At 47.6% G+C, this 18,662-nt stretch overlaps 2 protein-coding genes and 1 pseudogene across 2 annotated transcripts in view; 1 reads left to right on the plus strand and 2 right to left on the minus strand.

Moving 5' to 3' along the window:
• Positions 1 to 1,732: 1,732 nt before the first annotated feature.
• Positions 1,733 to 16,091, minus strand: LOC123455595 (annotated as a pseudogene).
• A 97-nt stretch (positions 16,092 to 16,188) lies between these two features.
• Ccr4 (C-C motif chemokine receptor 4) lies at positions 16,189 to 17,376 on the plus strand. Its single transcript, XM_004662075.2, has one exon. It carries the CDS (start codon positions 16,189 to 16,191, stop codon positions 17,269 to 17,271), a length of 1,083 nt encoding a protein of 360 aa, XP_004662132.1. The 3' UTR covers positions 17,272 to 17,376.
• A 63-nt stretch (positions 17,377 to 17,439) lies between these two features.
• The window catches only part of Glb1 (galactosidase beta 1), a 41,061-nt gene continuing 39,838 nt past the window's right edge, over positions 17,440 to 18,662 (minus strand). The window contains exon 8 of the mRNA XM_045136950.1: positions 17,440 to 17,495. Coding sequence (XP_044992885.1) covers positions 17,440 to 17,495 — 56 coding nt within the window. The remainder of the gene's footprint in view (positions 17,496 to 18,662) is intronic.

Raw genomic sequence — 18,662 nt, forward strand, 5'->3', positions numbered from 1 at the left:
AAAGTGTTACATGCATCTGGAGCTTCTTATCAATGGCAAGAGGCCCTTTTCCTCTTTCTCTTACTCTCTCTGCTTGCAAATAAATTAAAAAAATAAAAATCCATGCCAAGCGTGGTGGCACGTGCCTTTAATTCCAGCACACAGGAGGCAGAGGTAGAATAGCTGTTAGTTCAAGGCCAGCCTGGGCTAGAGTGAAATCCTACCTCGAAAAAAAAATGAAAAAAACAACAGACCTTATACTAGTTGGGTGTGGTGGTACATGCCTGCTGTCCGTAATCCCAGCATTTAGGAGGGTAGCCATAAATTTGAGGCTAGTTTCGGCTACAGGCTAATACTCTGTCTTAAACAGGCAAACAAGGTTACTTGTATTGTGCTGGAGAAATGGCTCAGCAGGTAAGGGCTGTAGCCAAGTGAGGGTGAGAATCTGGGAAGGCCTGAGGACGCCTGATTTCAGCTCCCCAGCACCCATGTAAACAGCTGAGCATGGCCACTCGGGTATCCAATCCCAGTCCTAGAACCGAAACTGAAGTATCGGGCTGGCTGAAAAGCGCAGCTCCAGATTCAGGGAGCGACTCAGTCTCATGAAAACACGCAGGTAAGTGACAGAGGAAGACATTGTTCTCTGGCCCCTGTGGCATGCACGTGGGGTATATGCATATGCACAAATGCATACAACACACACAACCCCTCCCACAAAAAGTAATACATTTTTTTTTTTAAAGGGGCTGGATGGGCTGGAGGGATTGCTTATTGGTAAGGTGCATTTCGGAGGGTAGCCATAAATTTGAGGCCAGTTTCGGCTACAGGCTAATACTCTGTCTTAAACAGACAAAAGCCAAAGGACCTTGGTTCAATTCCCCAAGAGCCACATCAGCCAGATGCACAAGGTGGCACATGTGTCTGGAGTTTGTTTGCAGTGGCTGGAGGCACTGGTGCACCCATTTCTCTCCCTCACCCTCCCTCCCTCCCTCTTCTTGTCAAGTAAGTTAAATAAAAATTAAAGGGAGACGGCACTTGCCTGCAAAGCTGAAGGACTGAGGTTCAATTCCCCCAGGACCCATGTTAACCAGATGCATAAGGAGGCACATGTGTCTGGAAGCCCTGGTGGGCCCTTGCTCGCTCTCCCCCCACCTCTTTCTCTGATAAATGAAAATAAAATATTTTTTAAAAAGAGCTGGTGTGATGGCTTAGTGGCTAAGGCGCTTGTCTGTGAAGCCAAAGAACCCAAGGTGGTACGTGCATTTGGAATACATAATAAAACATTTGTAGTGGCTGGAGGTCCTGGCATGCCCATTCTCTATTTGCCTCTTCTATTTCGGTTTTGGTTTTGGTTTTTCGAGGTAGGGTCTTGCTCTAGCCCAGGCTGACCTGTAATTCACTATGTCGTCTCAAGGTGGCCTCGAACTCAAGGCAATCCTCTCTGTCTCCTGAGTTGCTGGGACTAAAGGCATGCTCCACCACGCCTGGCTCCCCCACTATTTTTTTTTTTTTTTTTTTCTGCTGCAAGGCCTGTACTTCATTGTGGCTGATCTGAGGGAACACGGTTGCCGCAGAAGAGGGCCTTGCTCTCGGTCCTACCACGTGGCCCTTGGCCACCATGCATTAATAGGGCCTGACCTCCGCATGGGTGGCCCCACCAGCTGCAGACCAGGAGCCTGCTGGGTGAGAGGCTCGTGCTGGGTCTAGCACTCAGGTCATCCCGGCAGTGCCCGCCATGGGGGTCTGTCTCCACTCAGGCCTGGCGGCTGCTGTCATCCTGGCTGTCCTGTCCCCCTCCATGGCTGAGGATGCTCAACACACTCCGTAGCAAGCCTTGCTAGGGGGACGTCTGCTTGGGACACCGAAGAAGAGCTGTCCAATCCTGTCGAGGGACTCGTCGTACCTGGGGTCCCTCCGCAAGCTTGCCACCCTCCACGGCCACGAGGAGAGACCAGATGAAAGCGAGCAGGGGCCGAACAAAGGGTGGCCCGCCCTCCATGGACCGGTGCTTCTGTGTGCATGTTGTGAAGACCACCAGCGCACTGCTCTTGTTTTCCTTTTTCGATTTTCTTTGTTTTTCGAGGTATGGTCTCACTCTAGCCTAGGCTGGCCTGGAGTTTACTATGGAGTCTCAGGGTGGCCTCGAACTCACGGCGATCCTCCCACCTCTGCCTCCCGAGTGCCCGGGTTAAAGGCGTGCGCCACCACGCCTGGTTCTTGATTTTTCAAGCGGAGAATCTGTAGCACCGCGTGGGCCAGGACCACGTCCACCTGGCCGCGGAAGCCCGGGCGGTGTGGGGCGCTCAGCCATCCCGTTGGCCCCGCCCCGCCGTCGGGGGAGGTGCGGGACACCCCCAGAGGTTCCGTCCTTTGCAGGGCGCGAGGGCCGGCGGCTGGGGGAGCCGGGGGTGGCCCAGTTTCCCAGACCCTCCAGGGCTGGTCCACTAAAGAGCTCTGGACACAAAGCCACTCTTTCTGGAGAATTTGCATACACCAAACTAAAGACGATAGCCGGATTTTCTAGCAGCTAGACCCACTCCCGCCTTCTCCAGGGACGGGGCAGCAGCACTGTTCTGCGGGCCATGCCTGAAGAACAGCGGTGCTGCTGAGCGCGTAAGCTCCGGGGCCTCTGCACGCACACATCTGAAGAAGAGTAGTCACCCTTCTCCACGGTGGCACGCGGCCTGCGCCGCCACCCGAGCTGAGGCTATCGCAGAAGGCCCCTTTTTTATTTTTATAAATTAAAAAATATTTTTAAAATTGGGCTGGAGAGATGGCTTAGCGGTTAAGCGCTTGCCTATGAAGCCTAAGGACCCCGGTTCGAGGCTCGGTTCCCCAGGTCCCACGTTAGCCAGATGCACAAGGGGGCGCACGCATCTGGAGTTCGTTTGCAGAGGCTGAAAGCCCTGGGGCGCCCATTCTCTCTCTCTCCCTCTATCTGTCTTTCTCTCTGTGTCTGTCGCTCTCAAATAAATTAATTAATTAATTAAAAAAATAATAAAGCCAGCATGGTGACGCATACCTTTAATTCCAGCACTCAGGAGGCAGAGGTAGTAGGATCGCCCTGAGTTCAAGACCACCCTGAAAATATATAGTGAATTCCAGGTCAGCCTGAGCTAGAGTGAGACTCTATCTGGGTGGGGGGGGGACTTCTGGAGAGATGTCTTAGCAGTTAAGGCACTTGCCTGCAAACCCTAAGGACCCAAGTTCAACTCTCCAGTACCACGCAATGCCAGATGTACAAGGTGGCACATGTGTCTGGAGTTCTTTTGCAGTGGCTGGAGGCTCTGCATGCCCATTCTCCCCCTTCTGTCCTATCTCTCTCTCAAATTGCCCTGGCCAGCAGGGAGAAGAAGCTAACCTGGGTGAGAAAAGGAAAACAGACACAAGAAGGAGACCATGCTAGATGTTTGTCAAGGCCTCACAGTATTTTTTACACAGTGGTTATATAGGGGAAGAAAGGTGGGGGGGAATAAGCTGGCTGACGTGATTTAGGGCTTTGGAATTGTCAGGAAACCTAGAGGGGATGTAATCAGGTGTTCATCTAATCTTGCCTCAATGGCTTCACATCCTAACTGCACCAGGCTTCACATCCTGACCATAAACTGGGCTTTTGCAAAAGATAAGATTCTGTAAGCAGTCTGCTGACCGATGTTCCAGAAGTACCTAACAGAAAGCTGGTCCAGCTTTCTGAGTAATGAGTCAGCTTATGAGCAGGCCCAGGCAAATGGAGTGGCTTTTGCTCTATGGCTCCCGACATCTCCCTTCTTTTATACAAAAGAGGGGGAGGCCCGCTATTCAGCGGTGGGCTGCAATGCCTTTGTTTCTTCATCAGCTACTGGCAGCATGGGAGAGTATTTAGCCAAGCGTACGATCCCTTGGGAGTTGAATATTGGGTGAGGAAGTAGAAACTTAACTTGCTATATGGCAGTTTCTGTTTCTGCTGAGGTTTGATTCATAGCTCCCAACATCAAATAAAGTATTTAAAAATTTGTTTTCCCATTCGCTCACTCCCTGTCTGCAATATATGTATATATATACAGATGATTGGATTTTTGTGTGAATAGGAAGAAAACTCAGTAGGAGTGGCCAGTAAGCTAGAAAAGAGATATAAAGGGAAGAGAAAGAAAGGGAGGAGGTACTTAGTAGGATGGGATTGTATATATGTAAGTAGAAGAATAGATTAATTTGGGTGAAAGGCCCAAGTAAGGTCAGGGGAAGAGATTTAGTAAAGGAAAGGTGGAGGGAGGGCTAGTCAAAATCTAAGGGGATATAGATAAGGTATATGGAACCTACTTTTTTGGACAATGGTACACTCAGGAGCCATAGATTGTTGCTAGAAAATTTTCAGTGCCAGGGATGGGATACCTTCCAGTGAGTTGTTGGCCAGGGACTGAGAAATCCTGCTGCAACTGAGCTGATAACCAACTCCATGTAGACCAGCTGACAGAAAGCTGGAAGAAACCATTCTGCATGCAGTTCAATGGGAGAGAGAGAAATCACTAGTGAAAATACTCAACAGTGGACACTACAAGCCTTATAATTGGCCAGCCAGGCCAAATCAACCAACGGGTGCAATAGTGGCACGTCTGTCGTGGTGGAAACCACCTGCCCTTTAATTGTACTGGAGGCCCACTCCATGGGAGGGAATACATCCCTGATACTGAAAACTTAAAACAGGGGTAGTCATGAGCCTGAGGGGTGTAACATCTGCTGCTGTCTGGCTAAATGTATATACTATGCTTATCAAACTGCCCAGTAAGCACTTCTCTTAATGTACATACCCTTATGTTAATGCTACTCTCACTTTTGGTTAGAGAACCTTCTCTTTTCAGATGGCAGTTACTTGGGATGACTCAGAAGGCATCATGGTGCTGGAAAGAAGTGACAAGAGTGCTCAGTACTGCAATATCTCTATCACACCTTCCAAGGCTCAGGGTCTAATGCAGAAGAGGTGGTGGAAAGACTGTAAGAGCCAAAGGAAGGGTAGGACTCCTTATAATGTGCTCCCTCCAGACATAAAATGGCCTGGATATCCATGACCTCACAGTGCCTGACACTATCTACACAAGACCATCATAAGAGGAGGAAAAGATCATGACATCAAAATAAAAGAGAGACTGATTGAGATGGGGAGGGAATATGATGGAGAATGGAGTTTCAAAGGGGAAAGTGGGGGGAGGGAGGGCATTACTATGGGATATTTTTTATAATCACGGAAGTTGCTAATAAAAAAAATTGAAAAGAAAAAAAACAGTAACTGGGGAGGGGTAGCAGGGCAGGGTCTCCCCCTAACCCAGGCTCATCTAGAACTCATTTTGTAGCTCTGGCTGGCCTTCAACTCCCAGCACCCTACTTCAGCCTCCCAAGAGCTGGGCTTACAGGTGTGAGCCACCCTGCCTGGCCTAAAGGAATGGGTTTTGTCATGGCATTTTCATATATACACCATTAACATTTTGTTCTATTCCTTTTATTTATTTATTTATTTATTTATTTTTGAGATAGGGTCTCTCTCTAGCCCAGGCTGACCTGGAATTCACTTCACTATGTAGTCTCAGGGTGGCCTCAAACTCATGGCGATCCTCCCACCTCTGCCTCCCGAGTCCTTTTTAGGAATTTGTGTGCGTGTGTGTGAGTACAGCAGTGTGTCTTCCTGTTGCAAAGGAATGCCTGCCCAGCTTGACATGGATGGCGGGGAATTGAACCCTGGGTTGGCAGGCTTTGCAGGCAAGTGCCTTAACTGCTGAGACATCTCCCCAGTCTTTAAAAAAAAAAAAAGCTAGTTTAAACCGGGTGTGGTGGCACATGCCTTTAATCCCAGCACTCGGGAGACAGAGGTAGAAGGATCGCTGTGAGTTCGAGGCCACCCTGAGACTCTATAGTGAATTCCAGGTCAGCCAGGGCTAGAGTGAAACCCTACCTCGAAAAACCAAAAAAAAAAAAAAAAGTTTAAACTGGGCGTGGTGGCACACATCTTTAATTCCAGCATCCAGGAGGTAGAGGTAGGAGGATCACCATGAGTTCAAGACCACCCTGAGAGTACATGGTGGATTCCAGGTCAGCCTGAGCTACAGTGAGACCCTACCTAGAAAGAAAACGTTTAAAGCTGGGCATGGAGGCACATGCCTTTAATCCCAGCACTCAGGAGGCAGAGAGGTAGAAGGATCAATGTGAGTTCAGGGCCAACCTGAGACTACACAGTGAATTTCTAGTCAGACCGAGCTTCAGTGAGACCTTACCTCGGAACCCCCCCCCAAAAAAAAAAGTTTTAGGGGCTGAAGAGATGGATTTGTGCTTAAGACGCTTGCCTGAGAAGTCTAAAGCCCCAGGTTTTATTCCCTAGTACCCACATAAACCAGATGGAGAAGGGGGCGCATGTGTCTGGAGTTCTTGTTTGCAGTGGCTGGAGGCCCTGGCGCACCCATTCTCTCTCTCTGCCTCTTTATCACTCTAATAATAAAAAAAAAAAAAAAAACTAGCTGGGCATGGTGGCACACATCTTTAATCCCAGCACTCGGGAGGCAGAGATAGGAGGATCACCATGAGTTTGAGACCACCCTGAGACTACATAGTGAATTCCAGGTCAGCCTGGACTGGAAAAAAAAAAAAAAAAAAAAACCTACCTCCAAAACAACAACAAAAGAAAATAGTTTTAAAGCTGGGCTTTGTGGTGCATGCCTTTAATCCCAGCACTTGGGAGACTGAAGTAGGAGGAACGCCATGAGTTCAAGGCTAGTCTGAGCTACAGAGTGAGTTACAGAACATTGTAGGCTATAGTGACACCCTACCTAGAAAACAAACAAACACAAAAAAATATTTATTTGCAATCAGAGAGAGAAGAAGAAGGAGAGATAGAATGTGTGTCCCAGGGCCTCTAGCCACTGCAATCGAACTCCAGACGCATGTGTCACCTTGTGCATCTGGCTTACTTGGGTCCTAGGGAATTGAACCTGGGTCCTGTGGCTTCAAAGGCAAGTGCCTTAGCCACTAAGCCATCTCTCCAGCCCTCCCCCATTTTATTTTTGGATTTTCGAAGTAGGGTCTCGCTCTAGCCCAGGCTGGCCTGGAATTCACTATGGAGTCTCAGGGTGGCCTTGAACTCATGGCAACCCTCCTACCTCTGCCTCCCAGTGCTGGGTTTAAAGGTGTGCGCCATCACACCTGGCTTTTATTTATTTTATTTATTTATTTTGTTTGTTTGTTTGTTTGAGAGGATCTTATGCAATCCAGGTTGGTCTCAGAGTCATTATGTAGCTGAGGTTGACCTTGGACTCCTGATCCTCCTGCCTCAATGTCTCAAGTGTGGGATTATAGACATGCACTCCCACACCCCACTTTGCTCCAGTTTTGAGTTCCTGGCCAGTCAGCTCCTCTTTCGGTGGGCCATGTCTAGACCCCCATTCTCTTCCCTACTCAGTTCTCATAGTCTGGGGTTACTGTGCACTATCCCATTCACCTGTGGGCCAGGTGGACAGCTAGGGCCCATCTGTTTACTTTGGGTTTACAGAATTATTCAAGTTAGCCGGGCAACAGAAACCCAAACGAGCCTCACCTGCATATCCTGCTCTACAATCCCAGTTTGTTGTCACCTTGCTTCTGTGTATACCTTGTCCTACCTGTCACATCTCTTCCATTTCCAGTTGCTGCCTCTTTTTTCTTTTTAAATAAATTTATTATATTTATTGAGCCAGGCATGGTGGCACACTTTAATCCCAGTACTCGGGAGGCAGAGGTAAGAGGATCGCCATGAGTTTGAGGCCACCCCAAGATGAGAACATATTGAATGCCAGGTCAGCCTGGGCTAGAGTGAGACCCTACCTAGAAAAACAAAGCAAAACAAAAATATTTATTTGAGAGAGAGCGGGGGAGAGAAATAGGCAGGTGGAGAGAGAGAGAGAGAAAGAGAGAGAGAATGGACATGCCAAGGGCCTCTACCCACTGCAAACAAATTCCAGATGCGTGCGCGCCCCCTTGTGCATCTGGCTTACGTGGGTCCTGGGACTGAATCTGGGTCCTTTGGATTTGCAGTCAAGCTCCTTAACCACTAAGCCATCTCTCCAGCCCCAGTTGCTGCCTCTTGACCCAGAAGCCTGGGTGCTTAACCATTGTGCTTAGTCACTGTTGCAGGTTATAGCTTCTCATTTCAGATATGATGGTCTCCTAGGTAGTGTGTGAACTTTTCTTCCCTGAGGAGGACTGAACACATGTCTACTCAACTCACCCCAGATAAGCACAAGCAACTGACCAAAGCATGTTTGCCCCAAATCCATTCTTGGTGAGCCAGTGAGTTTATTGGGGTAACTTACAAGGCAAGGAGTTACCCAGGCTCAAAGATGTGACATCACCATAGTGACAACTCCAGTTGTATGGTGACATGGGTGACAGCTATTGGAAGCTGTATCTGTGGAGCTCGCTGCAGGAATTGGAGGCAGATGGGCAGGTCAAAGAGTCTCCCCCAAGCAGTTGGTTACTGCTCTTGTAACCTTGGGGAGGACCTTGTAAGTTTCAGCTTTCCCAGACCAATTATCTTCTAAGTCTCCCGAGGCTCTCTCCTCCCTCCAGAAGACAGTTTCAGTTTGGAGAAAATTCCTCTGCATCATATGCAGTGTTTGCCTTGTCTTTGCAGTTGAAATACTGCTTTGGTACACCAGGGGTCACTGTAGCCTTGTTAGTCACCTGCGGGGGGCGGAGGGGAGAGGCCCGCCCTGGGGAATCAAACCTTGGTCCTTTGGCTTTGTAGGCAACCCTGAGACGACATGGTGAATTCCAGGCTAGCCTGGGCCAGAGTGAGATCCTACCTTGAAAAACAAAAAAAAGCTATGCATCACCACACCTTGCTGAAAACTGGGGTTCTCTAGGTTATTTACCTGTCACTTGGACACTTGAAAGCTGGACTGGAGGATGGCTCAGCAGTTAAAAGTTGCTTGCTTGCAAAGCCTGATGGCCTGAGTTAATTCCCTACTACCCACATAAAATCAAATGTACAAAGTGGCACGTGTGTCTGGAGTTTGTTTGCAGTGGCTAGCACATCAATTCTCTCTCCCTATCTGCCTCTCTCTCTTTCTCTCTCAAATTAAAAAGAAAATATTGTTAAAATATTTATTTGCAAACAGAGAGAATAAATGGGCATGTCAGAGCCTCCTGGTATTGCAAACAAACTCCAGCGGCATGAGCCACCTTGTGTATCTGGCTTATGTGGATCCTGGGGAATAGAACCTAGGTCCTTTGGCTTTGCAGGCAAACCTGTTAACCACTAAGCCATCTCTCCAGCCTTAAATAAAATACATACATACATACATACATACATACATACATATATATATTTTTTGTTTTTTGTTTTTCGAGGTAGGGTCTCACCCTAGCTCAGGCTGACCTGGAATTCATCTGTAAGTCTCAGGGTGGCCTCGAACTCACAGCAATTTTCCTACCTCTGCCTCCTGAGTGCTGGAATTAAAGGTATGTGCCACCACACCCGGCAAAATATATTTTTTAATATTTTATTTTTACTTATTTAACAGAAAGAGAAAGGCACGCCAGGGCCTTCAGCCACTGCATATGAACTCCAGACACATGCACCCCCTTGTGCATCTGGCTTATGTGGGTCCTGGGAAATTGAACCTGTGTCCTTTGGCTTTGCAAACAAGCACCTTAACCACTAAGTCTTCAGCTCTTAAATAAAATATTTTTTAAGTTACTAATTTGTGTGTTGTTTAAGGACGTATCTTTATGTAGCCCAGGCTAACCCAGAACTCTCAGAGATTCCCCTCCCTCAGCCTTCGTTGGATAACAGGTATGTGAGCCACCATGCCTGGTTTCAAAACTGCTTTTTAAAAAATTTTTATTTTCCCTGAGGTCCCTCACTCTAGGTCAGGCTGACCTGGAAACTCATTCTGTAGTCCCAAACTACACCATGCCAGGCTTAAAACTGCCTTAACTTTTTCTTTTTTATTGTCAAGCATCAAAGAGAAGATAGAATGGGCACGTTAGGGTGTCCAGCCGCTGCTGCAAATGAACTCCAGGTGCCAATTTGTGTATCTGGCTTTACGAGGTTACTGGGGAATCAAAGCCAGGTTATTAGGCTTTTCAGGCAAGCTCCTTAACCACAGCTGTCTCTCCTGCACTGAAAACTGCTTTTAATATGAATGGTGACTCACCCAGATATCAGCTGGGTTACCAGCAAGGCCTATATAACAAGCTCAGCTGTTTCAAAAAAGGAAGCTAGAGCCGGGCATGGTGGCACACGCCTTTAATCTCAGCATTTAAGAGGCAGAGAGGTAGGAAGATAGCTGTGAGTTCAAGGCCAGCCTGAGACTACATAGTAAATTCCAGATCAGCCTGGGCTAGAGTGAGACACAACCTCAAAAAGAGATGGCTTAGCAGTTAAGGTATTTGCCTGCAAAGCCAAAGGACCCAGGTTCGATTCCCCACATAAGCCAGATGCACAAGGGGGTGCATGCACCTGGCTGGAGGCCCTGGTGCGCCCTCTCTCTCTCTCTCAAATAAATAAAATAAAAATAAAGTTAACAAAAAAAAAAAGGAAAAGAAGCTGAGGATATAGGGCAGGTGGCAGAGGATTTGGGTAACATGCACAAAGCCCTGGGTTCCATCCCTAGCACCACATCAGGTCTGGTGGCCTAAAATCCTAGAACTTCCAGTGCAGAAACAGAAGGGTCAGGAGTATGAAGTCATCCTCAGCTACACAGTGAATTTGAGGCCAGCTTGGGCTACATGAGAACCCTGACGAAAAAGATGGGTCGAGTTGGTCAAGCGCTCACCGTACAAATGTGACGGTTTGAGTTCAGGCCCCCAAGACTCATGTAAAAGCCAGGTGTGTACTGGTACATGCCCGTGATCTCAGCATGGTGGGGGTGGAGACAGGAGGTCCCCTGGGGCTTTTTGGCTAGCTAGTTGATGAGCTGTAGATTCAGGGAGAGACCCTGCCTCAAAAAGTAAGATGGAGGGCTGGAGGCATGGCTTAGCCAGGTTAAGGTGCTTGCCTGCCAAGGAACCATGTAAGCCAGATGCACAAGGGGACAAAAGTGTGCAAGGCCACACTTGGAGTCCCGACTGCAGTGGCTGGAGGCCCTGGCATACCAATTCTTTCTCTCCCTGTGTCTCTCTCATTGAAAAAAAAAAAAAATAAGAATAACCCTGGTACATGCATACATTCACTATGTAATCTCAGGGTGGCCGCTAACTCACGGCAATCCTCCTGCCTCTGCCTCCCAAGTGCTGGGATTAAAGGCGTGCGCCACCACACACATAGTGAATTCCAGGTCAGCCTGGACTAGAGTGAAACTCTATCTTGAAAAACCAAAAATAAATAAATAAATAATGAAATAAAAATAAATAAATATAAAACAATAAAAGGCCAGTCTTGGGCTTGCCTCAAAAGAAAATTTGAAAAAAAAGATGGAGAATAATTAAGAAAAATGTCTGAGGGCTGGAGAGATGGCTTAATGGTTAAGGCACTTGCCTACAAAGCCTCAGGACCTAGGTTTGATTCACCAGTACCCACATAAGCCAGGTGCACAAGGTGGCTAGAGGCTTTGACACACCCATTCTCTCTATATATCTGCTTTTCTCTCTCTCTAGTAAATAAAATATTTTTAAAAAAAGGAAAAACATCTGATGTTGACTTCTGACCTCTCTATACACACTCACATGTGTGTGCACCTACAAATAGATGTGCCCACACACACACACACACACACAAAATGACAACAACAAAACTTCTTTGTAGCTGGGTGTGGTGGCGCACACCTTTAATCTCAGCATTTAGGAGGCAGAGGTAGGAGGATCGGCCGTAAATTCAAGGACATCCTGAGACTCCATAGTGAATTCCAGGTCAGCCTGGGCTAGAGTGAGACCCTACCTCAAAAAAACAAAAACAAAAACAAAACAAAACTCTTTTATGTGTGGGTGTTGGGGGGGGTTTCAAGGTAGGGTCTCATTCTAGCCCTGGCTGACCTGGAATTCACTAGGTAGTCTCAGGCTGCCTTCGAATTCACAGTGATCCTTCTACCTCAGCCTCCTGAGTGCAAGGATTAAAGGCATGCTTCACCACAGCCCACCTAAAAAAAAAAAAAAAAAAACTTAAAAAATAAATTCTTTTGAATCAGGATCTCACTCTAACTCAGACTGACCTGGAGCTCACTGTGTAGCCTAGGCTGGCTCTGAGCTTTCTATAATCCTTTTACATCAGCTTCCCTGGGATTATAACTGTCATCATTACCCCCTTTATTATTTATTTATTATTGATTTGGGGGAGAAAGAGGCAGATAGGGAGAGAATGGGAGCACCTCTAGCCACTGCAAATGAACCCCAGATGCATGTGCCACATTGTGCCTCTGGCTTTACGTGGGTCCTGGGGAATGGAATGTGGCTTTGCAGGCAAGCACTTTAACCGTTAAGCCATCTCTTTAGCCCACCCCCATTTTTTTGAAGTAGAGTTTCATGTAGCCCAGGCTAGCTTTGAACTTGCTATGTAGTCGAGAATGGCCTTGAACTCCTGTTCTTCCTGCTGTTGCCTCCTGTGTGCTAGGATTCCAGGAGTGTGTCACCGTGCCTGGCTCTTTTCTGTTCATTTTTCTCCCTTTTTCTCACAGAAGAAACCAAACCTTCCTAGCTTTGGTTTTGGGAAATGAGTCACTCTTTTTTTTTTTTTTTTTTTTTTTTACTCCTTACTTATATCAAAAAAAAAACCCACTCCAACTTCGCGCAGATGGGTGAGGGACAGAGCTGGTGTCACAGGAAGCCACATACCCTTCAGAGGCACCTGAACTGTCTGAGCGAGTTTGGCATTGCCTCACAGCGCTTCTGCAGAGCTCCTTTCAGAACAGCAAGGTAAGCGGGGTTGGGCCATTTGGAGGGCCTATGGACTGTTCTAGAAGTGCATGGCCTCGGATCAGCCCTGGTAGGTAGCCAAGCCACTTGCCCAGCCTGCCAGCCAGGCGTCTTGGGCCTGCTGGCATCCACAGCTGGCCCGTCTAGAAGCTCACACACTTTCCACCTGTCTCTGCGTCTTCCAACCTCGCCTGATGGCTGCTCACACGGGAAGGGCTCTGCCCGTGCCCACACTCACACCCACTTCCCAACGTTCCCCAGCAATACAAACGCTTCCAGCAAGAGACACCATGCATGCATGGACTACAGAGTTGTAAACCTTTGCCAGCTGCTATTTATATATGCATTTATTTAATGGTGTTTTCAAAAAAATTATTTATTTTGAGAGCAGCTGTCCTTGTTCATTCTTCTGAGATCTTCTTCATTCCTCAGTCTTGTTTTTTCCTTTAATTTTTGTTTTTTGCTTTTGTTTTTGTTTTTCAAGGTAGGATCTTGTAGCCCATGCTGACCTGGATTCAGTACGTAGTCTCAGGGTGGCTTCGAACTCACGGCAATTCTACCTCTGCCTCCTGAGTGCTGGGACAAAAGGCATGCACCACCATGCCTGGCTTCCTTTAATGTTTTTATTATTATGTTTGTGAATTTATTTGCATGTATGTGTATATGGGTACAGGGTCTCTTGCCAGTACACATGAACACCAGACACTTGTACCACTTTTTTTGTTGTTGTTAGGCTTACATAGGTAATTTGGGAATTGAACCCGTGTCAGCAGACTTTACAGGCAAGCACCTTTAACCACTGAGTAATCTTCTCTGGCTCTATTTTATTTTATTTTTCCTTTTTTTGGTATTTCAAAGTCGAATCTCACTATAGCCCAGGCTGACCTGGAGTTCACTATGTAGTCTCAGGCTGGTCTCGAACTCACGACAATTGATCGATCCTTCTACCTCTGCCTCCCAAGTTCTAGAGCTAAAGACATGCGCCACCACGCCTGGCATAGTCAAAAATTGTGTGAGGCAGTTGGTGGCTTGGAATCATGCAGGTGGGAAGTATGTATACCACAGAAACCAGAGGATGCTGCAAATCAGAGTCTTTCCCACCTGGCTCTGAGCCCTGTTTTAAATTTAAAATTAAATTTTTTTGTTTAATTTTATATATTTGAGAGTGACAGACAGAGAATGGGCACACCAGGGCCTCCAGCCACTGCAAACGAACTCTAGATGCATGCGCCCCCTTGTGCATCTGGCTAATGTGGGTTCTGGGGAATCGAGCCTCGAACCGGGGTCTTCAGGCTTCCCAGGCAAGCACTTAACCGCTAAGCCATCTCTCCAGCCCTAAGCTCTGTTTTTCAAGTACATCAACGGGACTCGGGCCCAAAGAACAAGTCAGACACACAGTAGTGTGTTCTTTGAAAGTCATTTAGCCTGAGTCTCTCCTGGGCCATCTACACCACGGACCAATTATGCTCACCTGGCTTAGCATGGCGGTTTCTGCTGGGGCTGGCATTAGGTGTATGATACTTGTGGGTAGGCTTTGAAATCTATACAGTGCAAAACACGCACAGGGAGTTAATGTTTCTACAAGAGTAACCAATCAACCGGGGAGATGGTCTAGTGGTTAAGGCACTTGCCAGCAAAAGCCTAAGGATCAAGGTTCTGTTCCCCAGAACCCATGTAAGCCAGGTGGTGCACATATCTGGAGTTCATTTGCAGGGGCTAGAGGCCCTGTCACACCCATTCTCTCCCTCTCTTTCTCTCATAAATAAAGAAAAATGATATTTAAAAAGGGGGCTGGAGAGATGGCTGAGCAGTTAAGGTGCTTGTCTGCAAAGCCTAAGGACTCAGGATCCACTTAAGCCAGATGCACAAGGTGGCACATGCGTCTGGAGTTCGTTTGCAGTGGCTAGAGGCCCTGATGCACCCATTCTCTCCCCTCTCCCCAATTTGCCTCCTTTCCTCAAAGAAATAAATAAAATATTTTAAAAGAAAAGATTCCTTGAAGCAGTTTCTGAAGTTTTGGAGTGTGTTGGCTCTTTTTGACCGTGCACTACATCAGACCCAGAGACCTGTTCCCGCTAAGCAAACGCTGTACTGCTGGTTTGTACCTCCATCCCACGTGGGGTTTTTTGTCTTTTTTTTTTCTTACGTTAGAAAAGGTTTGAGTGGGGCAGGGAAGATGACTCAGTGGTTAAAAGTGCTTGCTTGCAAAACCTCCTGGTCTATGTTCAGTTCCCCTCCTACCTAGGTAAAGAGAAGTGGGTGTTCATTTATAATGGCAAGAGACTATAAGTGTGCCCAGTCTCTCTCTCTCTTTCACACACACACGCATGCATGGCATACATACACACGTATGTATGTATATACATATACATATGTGTGTGTATGTAGGGGGTGCATGTGGGTATACTTGTTTGTATGTGTGTGGGCACATATATATTTATGGGTGTATATGCACGTATGAGCACCTGGATGTCAAGGCCGGAGGTCCAGGTCAGATGCATTCTTTAATCTCTTTCCAAGCTATTTCATTATTTTTTCTTCTCCTTCCTCCTCCTCCTCCTCCTCTTCTTCTTCTTATTGCTTTTGGGCAGGGTTTTTTGTTTTTTTTTTTGCTGAGGTAGGGTCTCACTGTAGCTCAAGCTGATCTAGAATTCACTCTAGTCTCAGGGTGACCTCAAACTCACAGTGATCCTCCTACCTCTGCCTCCTGAGTGTTGGGATTGAAGGTGTGTGCCACCACGCCCAGCCTTTTTTTACTTTCTTTCTTTCTTTTTCTTTTTTTTTTTTTTTTTTTTTTTTTTTTTTTTGAGGTAGGGTCTCACTGTAGCCCAGGCTGACCTGGAATTCACTATGTAGTCTCAGGGTGGCCTCGAACTCACGGTGATCCTCCTACCTCTGCCTCCCGAGTGCTGGGATTAAAGGCGTGCGCCACCATGCCCAGCTTATGCCTAGTTTTTAAATTTTTTTTATTTTTATTTATTTATTTGAGAGTGACAGGCATAGAGAGAAAGAGGCAGACAGAGAATGGGCATGCCAGGGCCTCCAGCCACTGCAAACGAACTCCAGTTGCATGCGCCCCCTTGTGCATCTGGCTATCGTGGGTCCTGGGGAATCGAGCCTCGAACTGGGGGTCCTTAGGCTTCACAGGCAAGTGCTTAACCGCAAAGGCATCTCTCCAGCCCATGCCTAGTTTTTGTATATGGGTACTGGGGGTCCGAATTCAGCTCCTCATGCTTGTGTGGCAAGCACCTTACTCACTGAGCCATCTCCCCACCCCTGAGTCCATCACCGTTTTGATTTAGTTTTGTTCTTACAGAAATCTCACCTGCTTCTTGCACCCAGAGCAGCCCGTCGATTTCCAAGATGAACGCCACAGATGTTGCCGACACCACGCTGGATGAAAGCGCCTATAACAGTTACTACCACTACGAGAACATACCCCAGCCCTGCACCAAGGGAGGGATCAAGGCATTTGGGGAGCTCTTCCTGCCCCCACTTTACTCCCTGGTCTTTCTGTTGGGGCTGTTTGGGAATTCCGTGGTGGTCCTGGTCCTGTTCAAATACAAGCGGCTCAGGTCCATGACCGACGTCTACCTGCTCAATCTGGCCATCTCAGACTTGCTCTTTGTACTCTCCCTCCCGTTCTGGGGTTACTACGCGGCAGACCAGTGGGTCTTTGGACTAGGTCTGTGCAAGGTGATTTCCTGGATGTACCTGGCGGGTTTCTACAGCGGGATCTTCTTCATCATGCTCATGAGCATCGACAGGTACCTGGCCATCGTTCACGCCGTGTTTGCCTTGAAAGCCAGGACCCTGACCTACGGGGTCATCACCAGCTTGGCCACGTGGACAGTGGCCGTGTTGGCGTCCCTCCCCGGCCTCTTGTTCAGCACTTCTTACGCCGAGCACAACCGCACCTACTGCAAGACCAAGTACTCTGTGAACTCCACGACCTGGAAGGTTCTGAGCGCCCTGGAGATCAACGTCCTGGGGCTGGTGATCCCCTTGGGCATCATGCTCTTCTGCTACTCCATGATCATCCGGACCCTGTGGCGCTGCAAAAACGAGAAGAAGAACAAGGCGGTGAAGATGATCTTCGCCGTGGTGGCCCTCTTCCTGGGCTTCTGGACCCCGTACAATGTGGTGCTCTTCCTGGAGACCCTGGTGGAGCTTGAAGTCCTTCAAGACTGTGCCCTGGAGAAGTCGCTGGACTACGCCATCCAGGCCACTGAAACCCTGGCTTTTGTTCACTGCTGCCTCAACCCCGTCATCTACTTTTTCCTGGGGGAGAAATTTCGCAAGTACATCACCCAGCTCTTCAGAACCTGCCGGGGTCCCCTCCTGCTCTGCCAGGGCTGCGACGTCTTACAGCTTCACCCCGCTGACGCTTCCAGCTCCTCTTACACGCAGTCCACCGTGGATCACGAGCTGCGCGATGCTTTGTAAGACGCAGAGACACGGAGCTAACAAGCTTCCAGAACTTTCTCACGTTGTGTTTCAGTAAGAGTGCCCTGAGCGCATGTCAGGAGAAAAGTGGACTTCTGTATTGGGGGGAAAAAAAAAAAAAAAGGCTTTTCACCCTGCAGGGAGGGTTTCCTTCGTCAGTAGCTGAGCTCAGCCATGCAGGTGGATCCACCTGAGCGGAGTGTCTGTCCACGGACCAGGCTGGTCTGCAGAAGACAGGAATCTGGGGAGACTTGTAAGCACTGTCCATGGGGTTCTACAGTGTCTGAAGAGAAAGCCCCTTCCCTCCAGCTTCCCCCCAGGGGCTGTCCAGAGGAACTCCAGCACCCGGATGCTGGAGCCTACAAATGGACTGTTGCATGATTATGTAGTCTTCGAGGAAGAGTATGAAAACTTTGTAACATGTTGTGATGTTTTCTCAGTGTTCTACCTGAAACATTGTCTGTTCCATGAAATGAGATGTTTACAAATAACAAAACCACCTTGCTTCTTTTTTTTTTTTTTTTTTTTGAGGTAAGGTCTCACTCTAGCCCAGGCTGTTGGGAAACTCTCTGTAGTCCCAGGCTGCCTTGAACTCTCCGAGCTCCTCGTACTTCTGCCTCTCAAGTGTTGGAATTAAAGGTGTGCATCAAGATCTGGCCCCTTTATTGCGCAGGATTATTTACGAATCGAAGCCTGGTTACAAGGGTAAGGAAATGAAGGCATTGGCTAGATCTGGCCTCCAAACTTGGCCTATAAGGCATTGAGAATATACTTGTTGAAATTCAAACATAGTTTAATTTGTTGTAAACACATTTTTATTATAACACATGGATACTCAAATTTTAAAAATCATTATTTATTTGTGTGTGTGTGTGTGTGTGTGTGTGTGCACGCCGAGAGGCCTCTTGCTGCTGCAATGGAACTCCAGATAACGTGCACCAAATTTTTAAAGTATTTTATTTTTGTTGTTTTCGAGGTAGGGTCTCACTCTAGCCGAGGCTGACCTGGTATTCACTATGTAGTCTCAGGGTGGCCTCAGACTCACAGCGATCCTCCTACCTCTGCCTCCTGAGTGCTGGGATTAAAAGCATGTGCCACCATGCCTGGCTCTTATTATTTTATTTTTTATTTGTTTATTTGATAGAGAATGGGCCTGCCAGGGCTTCCAGCCACTGCAAGTGAATGATGTATGTGCTACCTTGTGCAGCTGGCTTACATGGATCCTGGGGAATCGAACCTGGGTCCTTTGGCTTTGCAGGCAATTGCCTTAATTATGAAGCCATCTCCACAGCCCATGCAACACTTTCTCTATCCCTCTCTCAAATAAATAAATAAATAATAAACAAACAAACAAACAAACAAACAAATAAGGTATGCATGGTGGCACACAC

Source organism: Jaculus jaculus, chromosome 17, assembly GCF_020740685.1.
Source record: "Jaculus jaculus isolate mJacJac1 chromosome 17, mJacJac1.mat.Y.cur, whole genome shotgun sequence".
NCBI lineage: Eukaryota > Metazoa > Chordata > Mammalia > Rodentia > Dipodidae > Jaculus > Jaculus jaculus.